Below are 21,682 nucleotides of genomic sequence, written 5' to 3'. Positions count from 1 at the left end.
AAAATGAATAAAATAAATAGGACTGCCCTAAATTATTTTCACTTAAATAATTAATTTTACAAAACGAAAATACTGACTGATTATTTTTAATAACCGGCATAGGCTTTTTTTCCAATCATATGTTTATTTCTTCCGTCAAATAAAAATCGCAGACTTCCTCAAATTGCTTGTTCCACGGAAAATATGCATTTATTTAATGCCCCACTGTTATTATTATAATCACAAAACCTTTTACATTTTAATAGAAATCCTTATTTTAAAGATTATGTCCTGATATAGCCTATGCTTTCCTCTCTCTCCCTCGCGGTTCAAGTGCGCGCGCTGCGTGATGAAAAGACAACAACACGCGCGCATATGTAGACTTTTTGTAAACAGTTTGTTTAAATATGATATTGCATTAATCTGCGTACATGCTTTAAGCTGTAAAATAAAAAAAAGCCTATTTGTTGCGTTTATTACGCAGTTCCAGGTCAACATAAGCGCTGGTTTAGTATCAACAGGTCTGTATCAAACAGCAATATTCTTCTTCCATTTTGCTTCTTTAGCAAATGTGTCTGTAGGCACGGGTTATACGTTATCATCCCGCAAATTAAGTATGCCTTGCAGTTAAACAAGTGGCCGAAAACAAGGCGCACCTTACTGCCTTTATGTTGACAAGGAAAAAAGAAGAGGCGCGGTCCTCTTATGAAACGACTGAATCAGCTGGGTATCGATTGTGCAAAAGTGTTGCTGTCTGTGTTGTTACAATAGTAATATTTAATACTATTGTGATATTCAAGATTTGTATATTCATACAGCTCTGGATAACTTAAAACAACGATTAGACCTTCAGAGCGGTGTTAATGCGTCCTAAAGTAAAGCGAAACGGATATAAACTCCAGCAAGATAGAGTGATTATATGCAGAGCCATATACCTTTATCTCTAAATAAATTAGGCTATAACTATAGAAACTGTGTTTATTTTAACTGAAAGCTTCGTCGTGTTTTCTGACCTCACGCATCTGTCAGTCAGCACTCCCAAAGGTTCAAACAGAAAGCGCACTGCACGGTTACAGAAAAGTTTGGCTGTTACCTGACATCTGGTGAACGCCCATCCCTCTCTGCGCAGCCACATTAACAGTGTGAGCAAATCATCGTATGCGCTGAAAATCCAGCCGCTTTAACAGCATTGGCAATGTTTCTGGCGTTGTCGGTTGTCAAGCGGGGTTAAGTTGGTTTTGTTTTTGATATTCTTGACACATTCAGACGGTGTCTTACTAAGAGCTCCGTGCGAGCTCTCCCGGCTAAATATTGCGAGGGCTTAAACGGAGCAGTGCTTGTAATGTCGAACGAAAAAAAGAGTTAATTAGCTCAACTTTTGCAGGCACGCGTGACGTTATTGGAAAGGTTTCACGGGGTGGGTGTGTCGCGATTCTCCCTTATCACACCGCGACACAGGATCGTAGATCTGAGTGTCGCGATTTCGATTTTATATCGTGTATCGTTACAGCCCTAATTAAAAATATTATTTTATTTATTTTTAGAATTTGGCTGCATAAGGGGCCGATTGGATGCGCTTTTTTGCATTAAGAGGGGCATCTTTTGAATGGTTTACTAAAAGCCGCAAGTGTTTTGCACGGGGCTCATACCACAGCAGTGTTTGTGTTGTCAAGACAACTACAGAGAACTTTTTAAGAGCATGGTTCCCGCTACATTCATTCTTCCATGGCGAGGCGCCACACTAAAATGCATCCCTCCACGGCTACATTACAGCTTTTTATTCAAAACATTTAGTCACTGTTGTTGTTGTTTTTAATAGTGGGTTATAATTGCACCAAAACGTATTAAAAAGCAAGTGAATTATAACAGCGCAAACTTTTCTGTAACCGTAGTAGTGCTGTGCCCTATTTGTTAGACCCTTTGAGGTTACGTGCTGACTGACTGACAAGGTGCATGAAGCCAGCAAACACGACGTAGCTTTCAGATATGATGAACTCAGTTTCCATAATTTTAATTCATTTATAAATAAAGGTCTGTGGTTCTGCATACAGTGACTTTATCTTGCTGGAGTTTATAGCCGTTTCACTTTACCATCGGCCCCTTGTTCAACTGCAAGTTCTGCAAATTTGTTAACAATAACGTGTAACGTGTAAAGCATGTATGCAAATTAATGCATCATATTTAAACGTCGTTTAAATCGTTGTCATTGTTTTTTCATCACGCAGCGCGCGCACTTGAACCGCGACTGAGAGAGGAAACCTTTATTTCAAGACATAATCTTTAAAATAATGATTCCTATTAAAAATGTAAAAAGTTTTTTTGATATAATAATAACATCGGCCATAAATAAATTCATATTTTCTGTGGAGCAAGCGAATTAAGAAAGTCTACTATTTTAATTTAACAGAAGAAAAAAACATTTGATTGGAAAAAAAAAATCTGCATATGCCGGTTCTCAAAAAGGATCAGTCAGTGTTTTCGTTTTGTAATCTAAATGAGTAATTTAAGTAAAAAATAGACCTATTTATTTTATTCATTTTCTTTGGTTTATTCTGGTTTTCTATGCTGTTGGAAACACTGTAGGTGCGTGAAGATGCTCTGTTGTTATGTTCTGTTATTAATATGCTAGCATGTTAAAATAAATCAGTATTTTAAAATACTATATTTAATGTGTCAGACACAAAATAGACACATCAATAAAAAAAAGAAAATTCTAATAATTTAATATTAATCTGACCAGTTAACCGTTAATATCCTATTAACGAGCCGCAGTTGTCGGTTAGCACAGAAATAAGCATCCGTAATCCTAATAATCGGGTAAACTGGTTAAATAATGATGTTATTTGAAACAGGTGATGTCAACAGTTGATTGCAATTATGATTTGGTACAAAAGCAGCATCCAAGAAAGGTCAAGTCCTTTAGGAGCAAAGACAGGTATATCATGATTAAAATCTGGAGGAATTTCAGTGCGTAAATAACAAAGGCGCAAGCCTAAGCTGAACAACAGTGAATCTCCATTCCCTCAGGCAGCACTGCATCAAGAATAGTTATTCATATATAAGCGATACCACCACGTGGGCTCAGGACTACTTTTGCAAACCTTTGTCAAGTACCACAATATGTAGTTATGCAGTTCATATCCACAAATGCCAGCTAAAACTGCACTGTGCCAAAAGGAAGCCCTATGTTAACAGTGTCCAAAACTTCTCTGGGCTCAGAAGCATCTGAGATAGACCCTCACACAGTGGAATTGTGTACTGTGGTCAGTTGAATCTGTATTTCAGGCATTTTTTGGGAGAAATGGATACCATGTGCTCCAGACCAAAGAAGAAAGGGATCATCCAGACTGTTACCAGCAACACGTTCAAAAGCCAGGGTCTGTCATGGTATGGGGTTGTGTCAGTGCTCTGGGCACAGATAACTTGCTGAAAAGTCCAGGGTTCTTCAGTCTCCTGCGCCTAGACAGCAGCTCTGCACGGGACGTTTGGCCAGAGGAGAGTTGGTTGTGACTAACTGAGCCTGGTTTCTCTCAAGGTTTTTTTATCCCTTCACTTTCGTCAATTGGTAAAGTTTGTTTCCCGCCACTGTCACCACTGGCTTGCATGGTTTGGGACTTGTGGAGCTGCACATGGATGGATTTGCTCTTCAGTGTTTAAACTTTCAGCAGTGAAAAATACACCATACTGAACTGAACTAAACTGAACTTTGACCCTGAAAACTGGACTAACACATTGTCAATTTACTAGAACTTCATTGTTGAGCTGTTTTGACACAATCTACGCAATCTAAATAAAGGTTCATTAAATTTTAACAAGTGAACAGAGATTTTGAAGCACAATATTCTGCCTTCTTTTTCCAGTGATGCCCATGCATAATTAAAAGAAGACAAATGCAAAACCACATTCTGCACACATTACAAAGTCCTGGCTGTGGAGGAAGAGGATACAGGTACTTGACTGGCCTGTCTGCAGTCCCGACCTGTCTCCAATAAAGAATATGTGGCACATTTTGAACCGCAAAATGTGACAACAAAGACCCTGTACTGTTGTCCACCTTAAAACTTCTTTGCAGGAAGAGTGGGGCAAAATTACACTTAAAACGCTTCATCACTTGGTGTCTTCAGTCCCTAAACGTCTTTTAAGTGTTGTGAAAAGGAATGACAACATTACAAAATGGTAAATGAATAACTGTTTCCACTTTTTTTAAATGCGTTGCAAGATTGCAAAATTGCAATATAAAAAATATTTATAAAATTATTATTTATTAAATGATTTATTAAAAAATATATAAAAAAAATTATTAGGAACTAATTAAATAATGTTTTTTTTTTTGTAATGTCTGCAATAAAATACAAGTCAAAGTAAATTTTACAATCACTACTTTCTATTTGTATTTTCCATACTGTCCCAACTTTTTCTGATTTGGGGGTGTAAACAATGAAACAAATTCCAGTTTGTTCATCTGAAAAAGCTACCACATGCCTTCAGAAGATGTAAAACTTTCTTTAATAAGTTTTTCGTAATACTTTTATGATTTTTTTTTGTCCTTGTGGGAGCTTGACAGTCATGGTCACTATGAAAAAGTTAAGATAATGACAATTTTCTTGCAAACTATTTCTTTAAACTCTCTCTCTCTCTTCTCTCTTCTCTCTCTCTCTCTCTCTCTCCCTTTTGGCCAAGGAGTGTTTAACATTCACTCCCGAGCTGTTCTGGGGCTCAGGCCTCAAACTCCCTCCCTAATTTACCTCCATTTCATTTAACCCTCAAAAACCCTGAACCAATCACAGAGAGCTAATAACCATGAGAGAACGGCTCCCACGGGTCCTATGAGAGACAGAGAGAAGCGCGGCAGATTCATGAAGAAAGATGGAGTGTGTAAATGATTGAGAGAGGCTCTGCGAAAGAAAAGGACACACCGACAGGAAGAGGAAGGAGAGGGTAGTGAATTATAAACTCCTGTGGGCTGATGTTAAGTGGCAGCGACATTGTGTTGGTAAACGTGCCGTCGCACATCACAGGTGTCTGACACACACACACACACTCGCAAAAAGAGAAGAATGTCAGACAGGCCTGAGAGAACAGTGATGGACTGAGATGTCTAAGAAAAGACAGGACTCACGCACTGATAAAAGGACAACAGAAAGGTAATGAGAGCACGCTGAAAAATGATGAGCGACACAGAAGACAGACCGTCGTCAGCACAATCACGGTTTTAATCTTAAAGTCTTAGAAACACAATTGACCTGCGAGCAACAAGTAAGCAGAGGACCGGAATGGGTGGGGTGTAATGCCTTTGGGCTCATGAATATTAATTAGTCTGGGCTAATGTTGTCATGGCATTAATATTCATGAGTCAAGTCATCACCTCAGGTTCACATAAAACAAGTTCTATTCTTCGCATAGACTGATTTGACATTCAAAACAATATCAAATTAGTTTCGCACTTAGTCGGATATATTTTACGAGCACATTTAATAAGAGAACCATTTGAAGGGATTGTTCACCCAAAAATAAATATTTCACTTTTCGCTCACAGTCAAGTGGTTTCAACCTTTATATGTTTATTTTGGTTGAACACTAAAAAAAAAAATACAGGATTGGAAGAGTATGGGAAACAGGTGTCCATTGACTTCCTTGGTAGAAAGAAGAAAATACAAAAGGTCAACAGCTACTGATTTCTAACATTCTTTAAAATATCTTCTTTTGTGTTGATCAGCAGTTTGAAGAAGCTCAAACAGGTTTGGAAAACCTAGGGCCCTATTTTAATGATCTAGATGCATAGTCTAAAGCTCATGGCGCAAAAGCGTTAAGGGCATCTCTGAAGCCACAATTTGCTTTTTTAGGGACAGAAAAGTACGCTCTGTGACTTTGAAAGTGAAAAAACTGAACGTTTTATTAGCGAGAAAACTGTTAAAAATGAATGAGCCTGCTCCAATTGGCCTTTATTTTCTCTTTCTCTCTTTTGTGGACAGGAAAACGGTGTTGTACACTCCACTGAAGACATCCATTAGCCTACATAATTAAATATTAATTTAATAGCGCAAAGATTTGTTTCAAAATAATTTCTAAATTCAGTTCTAATTTCCAGCAAACAAACAGCTGGAAGGGCATCCGTTGTGTAAAACATATGATGGATAAGTTGGCAGTTCATTCTGCTGTGGTGACCCCTAATGAATAAATAGAAAAAGCCATAGGAAAATGAATGAATGTACATATTATGCTAAATTAAAAATATGCTCATTGCATGCAAGATAATTAAAAAAAAACATAAAAAGAAGTTCATTTGATGTCATCACAACAAACTTAAAATTAATATTATATTGACTTCTAGATACACTTTTTCAATTCAAGAGTTCACATTTAGCTGACGATTGATTATAAAGCGTGTTTCCCATGCTGTCCCGGGAGAGAGCCCTGAGCTCATAAGATCCTCGAGCCTGGAGTTTCCTCCCGTTTGCCAATTTGGTTTGGTCAAATTGCCTATGTCGCATGTCTTTGGACTGTAGGAGGAAACCAGAGAACCTGGGGGAAACCCACGCGAGAACGGGGAGAACACGTAAAATCCACACAGAAATGTCCACTGGCTAAATAAAGATCTGACAAAGACATTCTTGCTGTGAGGCAACAGTGCTAACCACTGGCCTTCGTGCTTCATACTTAATAATTATAATGCAAAGAGTTTACTCTCTATTAAGTAAAATATCTTACAGTATAAAATATATTATGCCTATGGAGAGTCCTCGTAAACCATACACACGTCCAAGTATGCATGTGTTTGTGTCAGTGTGTGCGCCATTACCTTCAGAAACTGCGTGTAGAAGCACTAAGGAAAGAAGCAACTTCACCCACGTCATCTTGCCTCCCGAACCTTCACACCACGACATCTCCAACCTGCAGCACACAGAAAGCACCGTAAGAGCATTTCAATCTCAAGACAATCACAACTGCTTGGCACTGCTGCTCATGCAGAAATTATAAACTGCACCTGCGAGTTACGGAATTGTATGGTCAAGCCTTTGTGACGAAGCGTGTCATTACAAACTTGATGATATTAGTAGAAACAAAGCGCAGCTGGTAATCGACATCTGTGATGTGAAATCCATCTCTCTAAATAAATAATGTATGGTTCATGTTGAGCATTGTGATGTCTCCAGGTGAATCTTATTATGAGCTCATTGCTTCTGATGCCAACATGTGATATGCAAATATAATCATTGCCTGGTTTCTGATAAACTGTAACACACTGCGTGAATCTCAGTAAGAAAAATCTCTAATGGTTTCACATTGGTAGCTACAGAAATGGACTTTAAAGAACAAACGTTGCAAATAAAATATCCAAATGCTTTCTGGAAATCTAAAGACTTCAGATTGCATCAGTTTTAGTGCCTTCATTTTAGTTGTCTTTTATTTTTTTCTACTTTCCAAAATGAATCCTATTTTCACTTAAGAAGATTACAATGATAATAAAGATTGTAAACACGTTTTTAATGATTAATGTAGGAATTAAAATGCTTTGCTTCATTGTTTCATCTTCATTTACAAGTAGCAGAGTATTTACAAGTAATGTATATGCCATTTCTGTCCATTAGCATCCTGTCCCTTTGTGCCCTCTGGCGGCATAGTAGTTAACTAGGGTTATACCTACAAACATGTTCTTATTCCTTTATGGCTCATGTCCACAGAGTGGTACGGTATGGTTCGGTACACTGTTATGGTCGTTTGCACTGTTAAAAGGTGCCGAAAACCGAATCGCACTGTACCACTTTTTGGGCACCGTTTGCTAAGAGTACCTAGCATGACAAAAGTGTAGCAAAAGGTAAAGCAAGACACGCAGCTGAGGGCTTTTGGCTTATAGAGAAGCGTCACTCACGCATACACAAGCAGAAGATTGAAAGCAAAGAAACTGCCATTTTTCACAGCCAAGACATTACATTATAATAATATCCACATATTAAAATGAGCCATGATCGACCTGAGCTCAGACAAAAACCTCGTCATTGTCTTGATGCGCAGCCACAAAGCCAAGAAGAACAAAATCTGCAGTGTCCTGTTTTTGTTTTACAAAGCCGTCTATAAGTGCGAGCGGTTTCACTTTTTCCAGGGATCTCACGATCGATCATGTGCGTGTCTAGATTTAAAATAACGAACTTTTTGAGCTGATTATAATACTGTGTTCACGATTATTGAAGTGCTTCTGACATCTGATCCTATCAGAAATGGACAAATGCGAAATTGAAGCATGAAAAAAACAAAGGAGCGAATGGTTGCGGATGGAAGGTCATCTGCTGCGTAAATCAATGCTGGATAAGTTGGCGGTTAATTCCGCTGTGGTGACCCCAGATTAAAAAATGGACTAAGCTGACAAGAAAATTAATGAATGAATGATTCTTTCACCAACCTAAAACATGAACAAACTGCCATGTATAACTATTATCAGCCTTTTGGACTATTATGAACTCTGACTGATGGAATTACTTTTTATCAGAGGCTACATGTACTGGTGAAGATTAAAGACACAGATGAGAGGTTTACACTAACTGTGGGCTATATGTTGCATGCTGTTTTTGAACTCAAATAAAGACTAGATGTCTGCTGTGTGTAGCTTTTCTGTAATTGGTAACATAGAGACTGTAAGGGTCTGTATGTGTTGCATTTATTTATTTATTTTATATAACTGCAAACGTTACAGTAGACTATTTTGCCCTATCATTGATCTGCAGTTATAATCAAATCCTGTTCATAGAAAGGTTAGTAATGAACATATAAACACAAGTATTTTTATTAATAGATGCTTTATCATTTTTTTGAGAACTGCTTTACATATGATATGTGAATGGCCCATAAAGCTTTACTGTAAACATTTTCTCGAGAGAGAATCACTTCAACTGAAACTTTGTCATACACCACACCCACCAAAAGGGTACCATTGGTACCCTTTAGGCAGTGGAAACACAAGCCTGATAAAGGTGACCCGTACCAACCCGTACTGTAACAGTCAGGGCAAATGGGCTATTAGAGCGGCAGCAGTACAAGTCGCGGCGATAATGCTCCTTTCAAAGTGACACCCACTGAAATTACCCTAACTTGCCTAATTAACCTAGACACACCTTTAAATGTCACTTTAAGCTGAATACAAGTATCTTAAAAGTATCGAGTCAAAAATTATGCACTGTCATCATAGCCAAGATAAAAGAAATCAGCTATTAGAAATTAGTTATAAAAAATTAATTTAGAAACCTGTTGGAAAAAAAAATCTCTCCGTTCAACAGAAATTAAGGGAAAAAAATATACAAGGGGGCTAATAATTCTGACTTCAACTGTACTGTGTATATATCGTTAAACCTCACTATAGCTGGTGGGCAAAAAGTTAATTTCGTACCCTGGTGAACACCCTTAAGAGTAACTCTTTTGCTGGCAGCAGAGCATGAGCCAAATAACTTAATTTGAAGACAAAAGGCATCGTTTGCAAGCTTGTGGTGTTTCACACCCTGTTGAACATGAGAGCTGCTGTTTCACAATGATTTTCTGCCTTTTATTCCTTTAGCATTGATACACAAGCAGTGGTGGTAAGAGATGTTTAAGTATTTGTACCTCGTTTGTAATCTGTCAGCATAATCCCAACATGATTTTTGGACGAAACCATGCAGCTCTACATTCAAACACACACATACGAACACACCATATGCTGCATTTCCTCAGAGAAGAAGATGTTTCACAAACTAAAAGTGCTTTTTTTCAGACGTGAAGTCCCTGAATAGACGGTTTTGCTCGAGGAGAGGGGGCATTATATTGACAGTATAAATGATTAATAGGCATATAATTTATGCATTAAAATGAAGAATAGATTTACAACCACTGAGGTGAGGAGGAGGGTTTACTCGACAAGGAATTCCCACAGAGTAAAATGCTCACACACACTTGAGCTAATCGAGAGACGTGTGCTGCTAATCATCTTGCCAGAATCTCTCGCTCTGAGGGGAAAATAAATAAATAAATAAAGGAAATAAATAAGTGTCTGAGTGAGAGGAGTGAAAATGATATTTACAAGGCAGCTGATGTGATGAGCGACTTAATTACAGCAACTGTAAGGTCGAAATTAATGATGTATAATCATGCCGCGTACAACCTCGGTTTAATTAGGCTAATTACCGAGCTGGGATTGGCTGAGCTTGTTTGTTTTGCTGGTATTTACTGTTAATGCTGTGGCGTTAAAGGTGTCCGCAGGGATGAAGATAAGATACCGGCTAATTCCACCTCCAATCTTGCAAATCGATCAAATGGTAGTTCAGCCCAGCATTTTAGGATTTAATTCGATAATGAGACAAAGCCCAATCAAGAAGTCCATCGAGCACTAGAGCTCCATAAGGAGTGATTTACACATTTATATTGTTATAATGGTTATAATCACTATTGACTCACAAACACCTAAACAAAGATAATTCAAAGACAAAGATTGTCAGAAAAAAAAAAAAAAAACATTCACACGTTCACAAAACGTTCACAATTTATTTAAATTTAAGCTACAATTCATGCAATTAAAAAACATTGGCGCTATCCATTTATTTTTTATAATTACTTACTCCCGGGGCCTTATACTGTATATCGAAGTTGATATTGTTACATATCGTTACTTGTTCCGTTACATCAAATTTTTTTTACGAGGTGGTTCGTTAATCCACTGTTTAATCACCAAGCTGGAGGACCGAACATACACACATAATGTACACTACAGACACTTAAGCTTACCCAATTCACCTACTATATGTCTTTGGACTGTGCATATGGATTCAGTCTGTGTGTTCGTTTTGGAATCTAAATTTTTAAAAATAAATAAGTCAGGCCTTTTATTTTTTTATTTAGTTTGTTCTGATTTTTAGCTTATTCTGAAAAGTTCACAAGTAAAATCAAATAACTAACTAAAACCCGGCAGTGATGACTGTAATAACTAAATCACATTGCAATCTCATTATGTTGATAATTCTGTGACGCGGTTATAGTCACACCCCTAATAAGAACATGCAGAATAGAAGTACTAACAAACAGCCAATATCTTGATTACAGGCAAGTAATAAGCCATTAGTTAATAGTGGGAATTGATATTTAAACCAAAGTGTAATAAAAACATCTCTAAAACTCTCAACACAACCAATGGATCAGAATAGCCCTGGGTGTGTTTTTGGTGAACTCGAGCTACCTTCTCAGTGTCCATGATGGATTTATTATTCAGAGGATCTACCTCACCTATGGTACATCTATCGCAGGGCTTTTCTTAGAAGCACTGGTGCTCTGAATACAAAAAATAGAAAAGTTAGCAGCACGAGCAAAAATTTAGGGTCACCCACAAAAAGTAAAGCACCACAACTACAATAATAATATATACACAGGAAAAAAAAGTTAAATTACTGTGTCTTTCATTCAAAGTACATTTATATAATGTTGGATTATTTGAAAAAATATGGTTTCTTATATATATATGTATATATATATATATATATATGTATGTATATATATATATATATATATATATGTATGTATATATATATATATGTATGTATATATATATATATATATATATATATATATATATATATATATATATATATATATATATATATATATATATATATATATATAAATTAATATATCCTAACATTCATGAATTAATATATTTTACTTCCTTAATTTAATTCCAATTTAGACTGCAATTTTAAATTGTAATACTTGTCTTTGCTACATCATTACAATATTCATTGTACATTCAGTAAACAAGTAGAGATATCTTTTAAAGTTTATGTAAATGATCAGTCCTCGCATGAACCATCTAAATTCAAAATAAAAAATGAAAAGTGTTTATTCTCAGCAAAGCAAATTACAGTCAAGCTGGAAAAGCACACGTCTTCTGTTAGTCCCTGTAGACCCAGTAGCAGGCCACATACTCCAAAAAAAATAAAATAAAATTTGTACATTGCAACAAAATGAAATGAGCAAGCCGCATATTATAATGTTTTGGTTAGCATGGCAATCCCTCGTGTGGAATTTGAGCAACAACCTTGGCAGTGAATTGCATTTCGAGAGAAACAGAAGAGACACAGAAAAAAAGAGGAAGAGAAAGAGAGAGCGAGGGATAGAGAAATAGTCGCATTTGTTTTCATTTGGCGTCTTGCAGTTTCCTGGGTGATATAATAAAAGAGTTCCCCGGCGTCATATAGCAGCACAAACCTTCTCTCGATCCACCGTGTAGCTGAACATTCTGCCACTGATGGAAAAGTGCTGTCACATGGGCACAATACCTGCTTCTGCTGCTCGGAAACCCATACATCCGACATATAATCACATGCTGATGCTATTTTACAAACGGATGTATGGAATAACACGATGAATACTTAATGAATTTCACAAATATTAAAGAGGACCTATTGTGCCCCTTTTTACAAGATGTGAAATAAGTCTCTGATGTCCCCAGAGTGTGTTTGTGAAGTTTAAGCTCAAAATACAACACAAATAATTCTGTATTACTCTTTGAAACTGCCCCTTTTAAGATTTGGGCCAAATAGTGTCGTTTTGGTGACTGTAACTTTGAAATCAAATGAGATTGTGCTCTTTTGAAAAGAGGGTGGAGCTATAAACGTCTACACGTCACCATAGGGGCGGATTCAAAACTCTAATGGTGGATGGCTGCTTCTCACTCAGGGCTGTTTAGGCAAACCATATATGATTAATGACAGATCAATCTTCAATTTTTTTCTTGTTTAAGGACGCTTAGGAGCATTATCGCCACCTACTGAATTTCACTAACATGGTGATCAAGATCGTAGACTGTGAAGAGTATAGGGTTTCCAATTTTAGTCATTATTTCATTATCGTAACAATCATTTTACTTACAAGAAAGGTCTAATCCTTTGGAAGCGAAGATGGGCAAGAATCAAGAATCATCATTCATCTATAAGCTATATCACCACATGGGCTCAGGGCTATTTTGGCAAACCTTTGTAAAGTAGCACAATACATACACTGTGCAAAACTGTACTGTGCCAAAAGGAAGCCCTATGTAAACAGTGAGCCCAGAGAAGTCAACGGCACTTCTGAAAAGAGGCATCTGGGATTGATCACCACACAGTGGAAATGTGTATTGTGATCAGTTGAATCAGTATTTCAGGTATTTTTTGGGGAGAAATAGATGCAGTGTGCGCCAGACCAAAGAAGAAAAGCACCATCCAGACTGTTAAATAAGTACTTTAAACCAACAGCAAGCGTCGTTTGTTTTGAGTATTTATTTATTAAACCCTGTGCATGTAAAACATTTAGGTTTCCTAGAAAAGATTACAGATTATGTGCATCGTTTTTTATTTAACACCTAAAGAGTGCAGTGTGTTAGTATGCTATTTAAACCGTTGCCAAAAGCAGTTAGCAGTGCAACACAAACATTTATTGACCTGGAGTCAAATCAGAACAGGACCCTAACATCACTGTTTAAACACCTGCCATCATTAATAATGTATATGAATGCGTATGCAAGTTACGTCATTACAATATATAGTGTACTGCACATCTCAAAACAGATCGTTCTCTTTTGACCCTTCTTAAAAATATCCAATCACACAAAAACCCTAAAAGCCTTTAAAAGTAAATAGAAACAAACTGAAGTACTTGATGCAGATGATAAGCAGATCCTAATAAAAGCAAGGCCACAAACATAATATTGCAATACAAGACAAAAAGACTAAAGAAACCAAAAAAAAAACAACAACCTCTAGGCCAAAAATAGTACACCAATTCTCCACTTTCTGTTGTAAAACCACTCATGTCTGGCAAAGGAAATTGAAAAAAAAGGAATGTAATTCATTTTCGAGATGCTTTCAAGCGGTAAATTGGTTGATTACAGTTTGAGAGCCTTGTTTTTAAAGTATCAAGCAAAAAATGAAAAGAGCTTCCAATCAATAAAAAGGTTACTTGCCCACAGGGGTGGCGTGTGTGTGAACCAACTCAGCGAAAATGTTTGTATTATTATTGAAACTTACTGTAATTTTACTAATGAGAAACCCAGTGGGCCCTGTGGTCTAGAGTTCACAGATTGTGGCACTATTAATGGAGAAACTGCCCCATCTGTGTCTTACACTAAACAGCTCCAGCCCAGCGAGGACTCAGGCATTTTACATTCCCATATTGGTGCTAATTTCATATGCTATATACACCACCCACTGTCTTTCTTCTTTAAAGTTACCACTAAAGTAATCTACATTAAGTCTTTAATGTGAAAACATTTCCTTCCATCTCAGCTTAATATGCAAACTATAAGATTTGGTAATCTGCCTGTCACATTGCCAACTAGTTGTAATTCTGTACGCATCCGGATGCAGGTACTGTGACATGAAACACAATGTACACTTCAGTAAACAAACAGAGTAAATGAGCCCAAATGTGCAGACGGAATTAGGAGGTTTTCAACCTTGTAATGTCATGTGAGTGCAGTTGGTGGGAGTTTGACACTGATCTCAATGGACTCGCAATGAACTGCAGTACATACTACATGGCATACATGTAGACTGAGGGGACGTTCGCTAAGAATCACTTGCTCCCATTGACAATGTCGTTTATTTGTATGTGCAATTCATTTATTCATTCATTTTCTTTCAGCTTTGTCGCTTTATTCATTAGGGGTCGCCACGACGGAATGAACCGCTAACTTACCCAGCATATGTTTCACACAGCGGATGCCCTTCCAGCTGCAATTCAGTACTGGGAAACACCCACATACTCATTCACACGCATGCACTACGCCAATTTAGTTTGTTCAATTCACCTATAGAGCATGTCTTTGGACTGTGGGGGAAACAGGAGCACCCGGAGGAAACCCACACCAACACGGGGAGAACACACATGTGTGGTTTTAGGGACCAAATCAAAATGAATTATGCAAATCAGAAAATTGAGCAAATATTAGGTCTGCACGATACTGGAAATAAATACATCACCATATTTAGTTTTTCTGCGGTATACATTGAGATATGAATATAATTTCACAAAAGATGACCTAAATAACTCTACTTGGAAAGAATTCATACATCAGCATAAAACAATTTGCAAGCATAGATTAATACAATAAAACAAAAATGTCTAAGAGCATTTAAGAAGATAAGTTCAACATTTATTAAATAACCTTGTATTGCTTCATGTATAAATAATTAAATATAATTTAATCTTTGTTTAATCTCTAAACTTTAGATTTTCTTGATGTAAATTTACTTGATATCTTAGTCACGGCGACTTAAAACACATCCAAATGAAAATCTTTTACTCTATTAGTGATAAACTATGCGATGTAGGGCTGTACGATATTGGGAAAAATGTAGATTGCGATATTTAAACTTTAGGCCATTCATATTGTGATTTTTCTCAAGATAGCTTAATGACTTTGGATTGATTAGGATGATTTTGTAGAGGATTGCAAAAAACAAGTTACAAGCGAAGATAAATAGAGCAAATATACAAATGATAAATGTACAATAAAACTGTATATTCTTCATTGTGCAAATAATTAAATTCAATACTATTTGTTAAAGTTATAAATCTTTGCCTTGTGTCCAAATGCTTTAAACTTGCTTAAGATGTTTAGGCCCAATCACAATTATACCTCTTACCCCTTCCTCTTACCCCTATCCCTCATTTTGCACTTTCACGTGAAGGGGTAGGGGTGTACCAATTCTATTTAGCTTGAAGGCATATGGATTTTTCAGGACCACACTCGAAACCAAGGGGTAAGAAACTTTCCCAGAATACACCATCTACAACAGCATCACGGCTGCACAAGGAAGTCAGGAGATGCACAAATTAGTATTTTTTGTCATTATTAGGAACTTTTGCAACAAACAAGCATGTTTAGAACATTCATAACAGCATTTGTGTTGTACTGTCATGCTTAAAAAAAATTAATACAATTTAAAAAACGCTCAATTTCACCATCTATAATCCCTTATAATAATAACCCCTGTAGCAGTCTCACAGCATTCTGACACTCGAATAGCCCGTCATAAAAGTCTGAATGAGCTTTTTACAGTCACTGGTGTACGATTAATGCTGTTTTTGTGTGATTTCATAAATGAATATTGCCACGGTGTAAATGCACAGTACAGTTATGATCTTATTACTACATTATATCCTTAGGATAACGTGATATATGCCTTCAGTGATTTCCTGAAAATAAATACCAAGAAATAACACAACTGGAATAACTAAAGCAGTTGTGATCGTCTGATCTCATATGAAGCATGAGATCATGATGACGTGTGCAGGTGCTGTAGTGCTGTCCCAATTCTTAGGGGTAAATTTTGAAGCCCTTCTCCTTCCCACTCAGTTTCAAGAGCTAAGGGGAAGGGGTAGGGGTACAAAAGTAGAATTGGGACTGGGCCGTAAACGGACATTAAAAACACAAGCAAACGATTTTAAAAATTACAAAATTCTCATGTGTTATAAAATGGTGTACCTGGTCAACTATAATCCAGACTCCACAGCATGTCCTGCGATGTGACTATTGTTTCACACATTGCGATATCAATGCTGTAATGATATATTGTGCAGCCCTAATGTGATGACTCCACAAATGACGTTCTGAAATGTGGTTCCAGGTCATTATAATTATAAATCAACATAGCAGATCCTGCAATATGGCTATTGCAGATTCGCATATTGCGCTATCGATGCTGAAACGATATATTGTGCAGCCCTAGCAAATGATATCACAATTGGCGCTGTTTGTGCAATGTGATTATAATTTGCACTGGTCAATTGACTTCTACAGTCTCAGTACACATACCTGTTTCACGGCACACACCTACACACAAAATCGATTGGTCTTTAATTACAGCTGCCATGATCACTAGAAAATGCACTCAAACATCTTTTTTCTTTTAACTGCCTACTTAACCTAATTGCTCAGAAAACCAAAATTCATTCAATCATTCATTTTCCTTTAGCTTAGTCCCTTAATTTATCAGGGGTCGCCACAGCGGAATAAACCACCAACTATTCCAGCATATGTTTTACGCAGTGGATGCCCTTCCAGCCGCAACCCAGGACTGGGAAAGACCCATACACTCTCGCATTCACACACACACTCATACACTAAGGCCAATTTAGTTTATTCAATTCACCTGTACAGCATATCTTTGTACTGTGGGGGAAACCGGAGCACCCGGAGAAAACCTGCAACCTGAGAACATGCAAACACCACACAGAAAGGCCAACTGACCCAGCCGGGGTTCAAATCAGTGACCTTCTTCCTGTGAGGCGACAGTGCTAAATACTGAGCAACTGCGCCGCCCTATAAACAAAATTAAGTGTCCTTATGTTCTGGAATTCAGCATGTTTTGGTATTAAATATTATCCCAAATAAATATGGCTATTTATGAAAGAATTGCTTAAAAATGAAAACCTCATTATCTGACTTTAAAGCTCTAAAGTTTAAAGTCAAAACGATTTCTAAAATACTTTTAGAAAGAAGTCTGAAGGCTGCATTTATTTGCATACTAAAAACAAAATATTAATATTTTGAAACATTATAATTCACTAAAAAATGATTTGATTCAAAATGCCATGTGAATTCCTGTGTTTTTATTCCTACAAGAACCTCTAAAAGGACGTTTTAGACTGATGAATGATACTAGGGTGAAAAAAATTATGGAAGTGCTTTAACAAAAAAACAAGCCTCGTATTTCCACTTTTAAATGGCCAGATTTTCAAAGCAACCACTAACAACTTTATTAACATGCTTTAGCATTTTTTCAGCACCATCTAATACAAACACTTATCTGAATTGAGATTGACATTCAATTGAAATTCCTGTTGTGCCCTGCAACAACAATCAAAAAGTGTCTGCATGAATTATTATGACCTGTATCTATGCAGGATGACTTTCCACAACACCATGTGGATTATCGGCACATAACTGGGAGTTTAATCAGACATTAATCACAATTAGACATACAATAAAAACCTTGATAACCCAACAAAGCCATCTGCTGACTGTAATACGACTACTACATCAATTAACAGCATAAACAAAACTATCAAGTAAAATAGATTATAATTCTTGATGAAATCGGTTAGCGGCTGTTTTCGCTGTAAATGTATAGAATGTCACTTTGAGCTCTTTCAAAGCCAGTAGATTAAAAACTTATCCATTTGTATCGGTTCTTTACAATGGTTTCAAGTAAAATTATGTGTGACAGGACTTCACCTAAGAGCTTACAACACTTCAATTTGTTCTCCTCACTGTGAGCTTTACAGAGTTACTGGTTCCACATAAGTGACCAACCTCTCGTGATCTTATTATCCTGCTGTCTGCGCAGGCTAATTATTTTGTGTGTCCTTTTTCCCACAATATAATAGGATATTTCTTCTCATTCACTTCTAATGATCAGTAGCAGAGGGTTGAATTAAGCAGCTGTGGCCACAGGCAAAGTGCTGCAGGCAATAGTTGTGCATTGAGTATGGTTACTCTGCAAATGTGATATAACACTTCTATAAACAAGAGGTTAATATTGAGCAACTTGCTTTTTAGAAATAATATGTCATCCGCCGGGTGAAAACATCCATGTCTGATTGCTTAGAAATGTCCCTAAGCAGACTGGCTGTGCTGCTAACATGCACTTTTGTAATGTCGTTAAGCCAGAAACGTGATTAAGCTGGAGGTCATGCAAAATACTGTGATTATGGTAATGTGATTGTGCTCATAATTAACAATGGCAGTAAAATAATGTGTTCTGCTGTTTTAACCAGAACACACGGTTATGTGTGCAGTTACACTTTTTAGTGTGGCAGAAAACAACTTTTACACTTAAATCATGGTCTGAAAAACATTACATATAATTTAAACAACAATTACATATCATTCATACTACAGTTTAAAGGTGTGAGAACAAATAGCTGTATATAGCATTAGGCATAAACTTGATCAAAACAATTTTAAATTTAATTTAATGTATTCTGAAAATAATGATAGCCGTTTCCAGAAAATTAAGCAACACCACTGGTTTCAATTTTGATGATAAATTTTAAATCAACAAGAGCATTTGGCATATTATAATGATTTCTGAAGGATCATGTGACACTGATGCTTAAAATATTCAGCTTTACAATCACAGTTAACAATATTTTAAAATATATTTAAAAAGATATTGTAACGATAATTTAAAAACTGTTTAAAAAAGAAATGCTAAGAATGAGATATATTTATTTCTTAAATATCTTACATCAAATTATTGAAAGGTGTTGTTTAGGGTATTTACAATGAAAATCGCTGCAGGAACTGAAAAACATTTTACATTTTAAACCAATTAAAAAAATAAATAAATAAACGAATGTTAAAAACATACATTTTAGCATAAAAAATACTTGAACAAACAAATTGCATTATACTGTTCTGTATTTTTTATTTAGTGCCATGTCAGCAACCAAGGCTATCTTCATGGCAGGAATTTTTCAACAATAAATATACAATTTAAAAATTAACAAACAAAATAAAACATAAATTCAATAAGATTTTTTGTGTTAATACATGATAAAAATTCTAAAATCTTTTCTTGTTTCACTTTGTCAAAAATGTTCTTCAAAGAGTTCATTTCATAAAAAGTCCTTCTGGAATCAGTAAAAGCAGGACAGTCCAGTAAAATATGTTTTACAGTAAGATGAGTTTTGCAGCACAAACACTGAGTAGGGTTTTCACCTTGGAGCAAAAAACCATGTGTAATTCTCGTATGCCCAATACGACATCTGGTAAAAACTACTTGATCAAATCGATTCTTAAAATGTCTTAAAATTCTGTGTAAAACTTCAGGTTGGATTTCATGTAGTTTATTGTTTAATTGCATTATAAATATTTATTTTGTTTGGTTGTTTGTTTGTGTGTGTGTGTGTGTGTAATGGTGAATTACAACATGCATTTGAGGGCCATTTTGATGTTATAAAGGGTTAGCTTACCCAAAAAATGAAAATTCTGTTACTCACTACTCATGCTTTTGTCGTTTCAATGGCCTGAAACCATCGTTCAATTTGCTCAACATAAATGAAGATATTTTAGATGAAATCTCTGAGCTCTCTGATCCTCAATTTGCAGAAATGGTTTCAATATGTTCAGAAAGTCCAGAAAAGAAACTAAGCATGGGACGATAACAGTTTTCAAGGTATACCGCTGTTTGGGAAAAGTCAAGGTTTTAAAACCGCCAAACTTTTCAGTAATACCGTTGTTGTTGTTGTTGTTGTTGTTGTTGTTGTTGTTGTTGTTGTTGTTGTTGTTGTTGTTGTTGTTGTTTTAGGACGACAGTACCTCCAGCAGAAAAGATGTACAAAAATTCAGTTTTAAATAAAGAAATTTAAAAAAGGTTTTTTGAAATGAATGAAGACACCCAAAGTCATTGATTCATTTTATTATTTAGCCTGACAGGTTTACTGCTCCAAAATATTTTAAATGTTTAAATTAATAAAGTATATTGTGTTCAAAGGGGGGAAAAAATTAGTTTTTTTTACCCAGACATTTAAAAAGAATATATTTTAGAGCATTAATCACAATACCGTGAAACTGTGGTATTTTTATCCAAGGTTATCATAAAATCTAAATCTTATACCGGCCCGTGCCTAAAAGAAACCAAAACCATTGTCAAAACATAGTTCAACTGTAGTAATATGAAGTTCCAAGAACACTTTTGTGACAAAAACTGTGAAAACAACTTTGTTTGCCTTCATCTTCTCTCGGGCATTAGGTCAGGGTGCATGTTTACTGCAGGCAGTATGATGTACTGTATTGCCGTCAGAAGCGCACAAGCATCCTATAAGTTGACCCTAGTAAACATACCCTAATCCTGGACTTTGAATGTCTCTGGACCAGTGCTGTACATGGAGAGTCAGAGAGCTTTCATATAAAATATCTTATTTTGTTTCACCGAAAGTTAAACAAAGGTCTCAGGGCTTTATAACAATATGAGGGTGAGTCATAACTGACAACATTTTCATTTTTGCATGAACTAACCCTTTAACCAAATTATTTGGGATCTGAAGATACTGTTTGTTGCTTGTCTTTTCTCTTCCTCCTCTACAGTAATTCTGCATCTTACCGACTCTTGCAGCATTATTTTCAAAACTGTAGTGTAAACACCTGCTGAAATACTGTGGCTTCATGACCTTTTAAAAAACACAACCTTCTTCCAGTACACACAGACATGTTTGTCAGATCTGCGGTACCTGGCCTCCCTCATTTTGCACAAAAGTTTACGCTTACGGCTTTGCACGACAAACACAGTGAGTTTCCCTGACAGAAACAAATTCAGTTCTGCCATGCTTTCAAACCCAATCATGAACGCTACACCTCATCCATCTGCACGTGCACACCTGTGCCAGAGTGGAAGAAATGCGATTACAGCTTGTACATGCGATTAAACTCCATATATTTGACTGTGATTATGCTTACTGTAATTATGATGCTTAAATCACATTACTATAATCACAGCATTCTGTGTACATGAGCTTAATCTCATTACATGTAGACTTAGCCAGTAAGTGCGTGCTGCATTTAGGAGTTCGACAATGTGTGTTGGGGCTGAACAATATATCGCCTGAGCATTGATATCGCAATGTGTGTATTTGCAATAGTCACATCGCAGGATTAGATTAATTATTAAAAATTAAAAGATACTTTGTTTTGATTATTTATATA

General features: G+C 36.3%; 1 protein-coding gene across 2 annotated transcripts in view; it reads right to left on the bottom strand.

Moving 5' to 3' along the window:
• The window catches only part of cdh23 (cadherin-related 23), a 495,141-nt gene that overhangs the window by 456,117 nt on the left and 17,342 nt on the right, over window positions 1-21,682 (bottom strand). For both annotated transcript variants that reach the window (XM_087277778.1, NM_214809.1), the window contains 1 exon segment: window positions 6,779-6,870. In XM_087277778.1, the coding sequence (XP_087133904.1) occupies window positions 6,779-6,863 (85 nt within the window). In that variant the 5' untranslated portion in view covers window positions 6,864-6,870.

This window comes from Danio rerio, chromosome 13 (genome assembly GCF_052040795.2).
Source record: "Danio rerio strain M-AB ecotype USA chromosome 13, GRCz13ab, whole genome shotgun sequence".
NCBI classification, from domain to species: Eukaryota; Metazoa; Chordata; class Actinopteri; order Cypriniformes; family Danionidae; genus Danio; species Danio rerio.
Note: the sequence above shows the minus strand (reverse complement) of the source record. Positions and strands in the feature narration are given on the sequence as shown.